Raw genomic sequence first — 6,057 nt, forward strand, 5'->3', positions numbered from 1 at the left:
ATTGATTGAACATAATTTCATTAGTTTAAATGTTAAATGTAATTAGTTTTAGGCATTTGCAGCATAAACACATGTTTTCTATCCATCTATCCTAAGCTACGAAAATACTTTAAATGTCAAACATGTTGAAATTGTCTTGATAACTTTATGTATGTAATAAAAGGTATGATCAACATTATGTCAACACAACTCATAAAAATAATGTTTGCAACTTAAAAGGTTTTATTAAATCAATAATTTAGATTTTTATTTTTTTTTTACTCGCAACAATGTATTTATTTAAGTTGTGGTAGATCTTCATAGATTTTGATAAAATTGGGACAATCCTGATGTCATGTTCCATGTTCTTAGCAGCTATTCCTTCCAAAAGTTATTTACCATGGTAGTGCAGTAACTAACAGCATATACAGTATGCAGCTTCTACATCTGATCCAGTTTTGTGTTTAAGCGTGAGCTGATTTCAGGGGAATACGATGGACCCTCTGTGTGGTTCACTAGCATACATAAATCACCCTCACCGCAGTCAAGCCTCTCTCTCTGTTACGACTCTCTCTTTGTTATGGTTCAAGCCTCCGTTTGCTCTATTCTCTGAGGATTATCAGAACAAAACTGAATTGAACGCAGCTCAGCAGAATAATAAGGCATTCAGCTGGCCGACCTGACACTTGGCGTGTAATTAAGGGCCTGGTGCTGCCGTTTGATGCCAAATGAAAGAAAATGGCCTCGCTCTCTCCCTCTGATTGCTGCCTGGCATCTTTCACCTGAATTTCCCAGCCGTCCCGGCATTGTGCAGCCGATTGCGAGTGTTTGGGTAATTGCTCTGCGAGTGAATGATGGCTCCCGTGGACTGCGTGGCACATGCGTCGCTGCTCAGGAAAAGTACCACAGTACAGTCTTTTAAAAAGTACTAACAGTACTTTACATTCAAAATAAGACTGACTTTAAGAGATTCAACACTGAGGTGGCTGATTATATATGCTATTTAGGAACAATTTGCAAGAACAGGATGTGATGCAATTGTGATCCGATGGATATGTGCAGCAGTTTAAAGCATCATATGCTCACATGTGTTTCTCAAAAGCATTCTTAGTTAACTATAGTCATGAGTTCCATCATTACCAACAGAGTTCAACGATTCAGTCTTTCCCAAAGCCAGTGTGCAACAGTTGGATTCTGGAAGTAAAAAGCTGTTCATTTTCTCCATAGGGAAACTTATAAACCTTTAAAGACAGACATATTGTGAGCTCTGAGGTTGTTAATCGATGGTATATGCTTTTGTTGAAGCCATCTGTTCACATTATTTAAATAAATAAAGTTTAACAGTAGAATCCTTGGGGAAAAACTGCATTACCCATGTTGCTGTACAGAAAATCCAACCAATTTGGCGAATCACGGTGTACACCAGCTCCTGCAATTGGTACCTTAAATAGCCAATTTTGCCCGATTCAATCATGAAGTGTATTTTGTTGGTATAAATTAATGTGTTTAGGTTGATTTAGTGATGCTAAATACTATTTTTTGGATTATAAAACTAGTTCATTTTAATGTTTATTTAAAAAAAAATAATAATTTTGCAGTGTGAAATTTTTTGCATTTTTGCAAAATTGCATTTTTAAGATTTCATTAATTTCCAGGTTTGGAATTCATAATTTTAAAATTCTCTGAACTTTCCAAGCTTTGATGACTGTGGGAATCCTATTTAAAGCATTGTTTTAGGCCTTTAGAAGAAAATCAAACCTAGATTGTGAGATGCATTCCAGCAAAGGGATTCCCAAAATATTACAGCTTCTGATTAAGACAATCTCTACACAGCCTGTTCACACGTTATGATTTAGACAGACAAAGATTCATCACATGCTCACATCAAAGAACCTCAGATGCCTTTACAAATAAGACCCCTCAAATGCAGTTTCATTAAACACTTTACTCCCGAATAAAATGTGTGCTTTCTCTGTGTGCTTGTTATTGTGTGTTTGTGAGTGTGTGTGTGTGTGTGTGTGTGTGTGTGTGTGTGTGTGTGTGTGTGTGTGTGTGTGTGTGTGTGTGTGTGTGTGTGTGTGTGTGTGTGTGTGTGTGTGTGTGTGTGTGTGTGTATGCGTTCATTGGCTTGTGATCAACATGTTCAGTTATGAACAGGTCAGACAGTCTAAATAAGACATATACACAAAATAATCACAGAAAAAGATAATGAAAAAAAAAAAAAAATTCTAGCCAGCAGTTTGGCATGTTTATGTGGCTTCCATAATTTTATACTATTGCTGTCCACTACTGTATTAGGACACTTGAACGAGTGAATGAAAACGTGCATGGATTTGGGCTCTCTATGCGTCAGAAGGGCTGCAGCTTTTGCATAGTTTGTGCTGTTTAATTGTTAGTAATATTTCAATATTTCACTTACTGGACTGAAGCAACTTAGGTTTACTTGATTATCCATGAAATAATGTGAGCACACAAAGAAAAGCACTTCACATATGCACTTATTTAACTGAAAAAAAAAAAAAAAACAAGTGTAACATTTTGGACACTTCATGCACTTAACAGTCGCAAAATAACCTTCTAATACAGTAGAGTACACAGTGCAGAGTTTAAGTGCATACAGTAGAGTATGTCATTTTGGGACACATTTGTGCAGCTCATCTAAAATTCTGACATTTACCCTCATGTCATTCCAACCTGAATGGCAAAGTTTGGCAGATATTCAGACTGTTTATTTACATAGCGATAGGTGACCATGGATGCCAAGCTCCAAAAAAGCATCTGCTCAGTATGTTTCAAGTCTTCTGAAGCAATATGATAAGCAAAGACTGCAGCTTATTGACTGATAATCATCTCCTCTAAAGCAGTCAGTCAAAGCAGTCATTTCTGTTGGTGTTTGCTGGTGGTCTGCTGTGAAGTCTTTACGGCCAGATAGCATCATTTTCATCTTTGTTTTTGTTAAGTGATCGTGTTTCTTCATTCTAATTAAGAACTTTTGGATTAAGAGGACACTGGTTTCCTTGATCAGCACTAGTATTGCAATACTGTTTCTACCCCTTTTTAGATTTTTCAGTTCAAAGACATTCATTTTACTGGTTTGTTCACTTATAATGGGTTTTAGCCTGATTCTGAAAAAGGTGGTTTTCTAGTTTATGTTTTTATCGAATTTTGCATTCTATGGGTCTAAAATAGATATTTTCCCATTAGCCAAATTTTTTTTATTAGTTAGTGGACCCCACACTTTACTGGAATAAATGACATTTGGCTCATTACCTCATTCTAATATGTTCAGCCAAATTCTAATTGGAATCCCTAAAGGCATTTGTTTTTTTAGTATAGAAATTGTGCAGTTGTGCTCTCAGTTCATTGGGGTTGTCTGAAAAATCGATTATAAGGCCAAAATGATTGTATCTTGATGAACATGTACTATGAAGTTTAGTTTATATTTATTCATGCATTTGTTTGTTATTTTTATATACTTTATTTTTTAGTTATTGTGTTTTTTTTTATTAGTAATTTTATTCAGTAAAATGGTGCATTCAATTGATCAAAAAGTGACAGTAAAAACTTGATTTCAAATAAATGCTGCTCTTTTGAACTTTCCATTCATCATAAAATCCTGAAAACTGTATCACAGTTTCCACAAAAATATGAAGCAGCACAACTGTTTTCAACATTGATAATAATCAGAAATGTTTCTTGAGCAGCAAATCAGCATATTAGAATGATTTCTGAAGATCATGTGGCACTGAAGACTGGAGTAATGATGCAGAAAATTCAGTTTTGATCACAGGAATAAATTACATCTTAAAATATATTATAGTAGTTAAAACAGTTATTTTAAATTGTAAAACTATTTCACAATATTACTGTTTGTACTATATTTTAGATAAAAAAAACACAGCCTTTGTGAGCAGAAGAGACTCCATCCACCTCCCCTTTAGTTGAGTCTCAAACTCTTAACTTTTTGGATAAAATCCTGTGTGTGTGATTTTAGAGGGTTTTGACAGAGGAGCACTGGCAGAGAGCCCTGCAGCACTGATATTAAGCGTGCTATCAGGCTCCCGGAGGGGCCCTTCATTGTCCCACCACACTCCACTGCAGCACCGCTAACACATCATTTGTTAGCGCCCACTTCACTGGTTTTAATTAGTGTCTCTGAATGCCGCCACACAACAGAGGCTCGAAAAAATCAAACGCCACTGCTCCAAATTTAGTTTGTATCTGCTCCAGTTTCACCACACAAGTTCCTCCCTTCAAACAAGATATACAATATATATATGCTGTTTGAGTTCCTCATCTTCCCTCAATATATTTCCTCTGTCAATATCATACTGTCTGCTTCACAACCTGGCAAACGACATGTTTTGCAGCAAACACAATGAAGTTATATTTAATGTGCCTAATCCTGCTGGTATGGAAAATGTATGGAAAATGTAATGTAAGACAGCAATCGTGTGCGATTTGTGAACATGTGGTCTATAATCATTTCCATTTATGTTTTGATAAAAAATGTGAATCGTATGGAAAATCTTTCTTTTTTTAATGGGTATTTCTTTAAATAAATCCTATTAAAAACTGTAAACGATCCTGATTGGAAAAGCAGCAGGAATGTGAAATAAAAGCATTCCCTCCCTCTCAACTGCAGTTTATTTCAGAGCTGGCGATGGCATAATTAGCTGAATCTGTTGTATTCTATATACAGTGGGGAAATATAACTAATGAGCTAAAGAAAAGTCCAAATTTACCATTGATTTTTCATTTATTTATGGTAACTTGAAGCTCAGAGTGAGAAATGTATGTGGGGAAGATGTTAAAACTGCTACGCCGCTGCATGTTTCCCAGTGTAAATGTGATTTGCATGCTCATTTATGTCTATAATAACAAGTTTCTATCTTTTTTCATTTTTCAGAAAATGAAATTGGAGGAGGTGTAGTTACCTCTTATCAGTCGTCTAACACAGAGGGCCGTGGGGCAAACAGAGGTCTGAACAAAAAGAGCAATTAAACCGGCAATTACATCAGGTACCACTTCATGCTATCTGTCTTTCTTTCTGTCACAATCAATGGTGGATTTTCTGCTACTAGAAGACTTGAACACACCCCTCATCTGCCATTGGTTGGGTAAACAGATAGTCCCGCCCTTCACTCATGCCATTGGTTGAGCCACTGCTGCTGTTTTGAGCTGATCTGGATACAAACAGATCAATGTTTTGAAATGAATGTTTTGGGGCACAGCACTGTTACACTTTTCAGGAAGATAATTTTCAAATGACTTATTTTACACATCAAGGTATCCACATTATTTTAATGTTTGTAAATTGAATATTGAAGGCTTCCAGTGTCATTCGCTTCCAGTTATTTTACTTGTAAAAAAATAGTCCGTTCTGCTTCTTGATGTTGCAGACTGATATTTATTATCATATTATTAGAATTTATTATCATAATCATAAATGCTCTGGTTTGTAGTGCAAATAGTTTTACCATTTACTACGCTTTGTTATTCTTCTAGTTATTTATCTATAGCAACTAATGAATCGGAAATTTCGCACATTCACCGAAAATAGTGATGCAAAATATAGTGGACATGAATATCTCATTTTATAGGAATAGTGTAAAAATTAAAAAATGAAAATTTGCTAAAAACATCTCTACTCTTAGACCATCTAAGATGTAAATTAGTTTGTTTCTTCATCAGATTTGGAGAAATATAGCATCACATCACTGTCTCAGCAGTGGATCCTCTGCAGTGAATGGGTGCCGTCAGAATGAGAGTCCAAACAGCTGATAAAAACATCCCAATAATCCACAAGTACTCCACACAACTCCAGTCCATCAGTTAACAGCTTGTGTGCGTTTGTATGAAATAAATCTATCATTTTACATTTACATTTACATTTAATCATTTAGCAGATGCTTTTATCCAAAGCGACTTACAAATGAGGACAAAAAAGCAGTCAAAACTAACAAAAGAGCAACAATATATAAGTGCAAATGACAAGTCTCGGTTAGCCTAACGCAGTACAAGTAGCAAGGTGTGTGTATATATATATATATATATATATATATATATATATTATAC

General features: G+C 35.4%; 1 protein-coding gene across 1 annotated transcript in view; it reads left to right on the forward strand.

Moving 5' to 3' along the window:
- LOC107687836 (myelin transcription factor 1-like protein) overlaps positions 1–6,057 on the forward strand; it is a 97,071-nt gene that overhangs the window by 54,049 nt on the left and 36,965 nt on the right. The window contains exon 2 of the mRNA XM_016485309.1: positions 4,889–4,906. Coding sequence (XP_016340795.1) covers positions 4,892–4,906 — 15 coding nt within the window. The 5' untranslated portion in view covers positions 4,889–4,891. The remainder of the gene's footprint in view (positions 1–4,888; positions 4,907–6,057) is intronic.

This window comes from Sinocyclocheilus anshuiensis, unplaced genomic scaffold (assembly GCF_001515605.1).
Source record: "Sinocyclocheilus anshuiensis isolate Anshui unplaced genomic scaffold, SAMN03320099.WGS_v1.1 scaffold197, whole genome shotgun sequence".
NCBI classification, from domain to species: Eukaryota; Metazoa; Chordata; class Actinopteri; order Cypriniformes; family Cyprinidae; genus Sinocyclocheilus; species Sinocyclocheilus anshuiensis.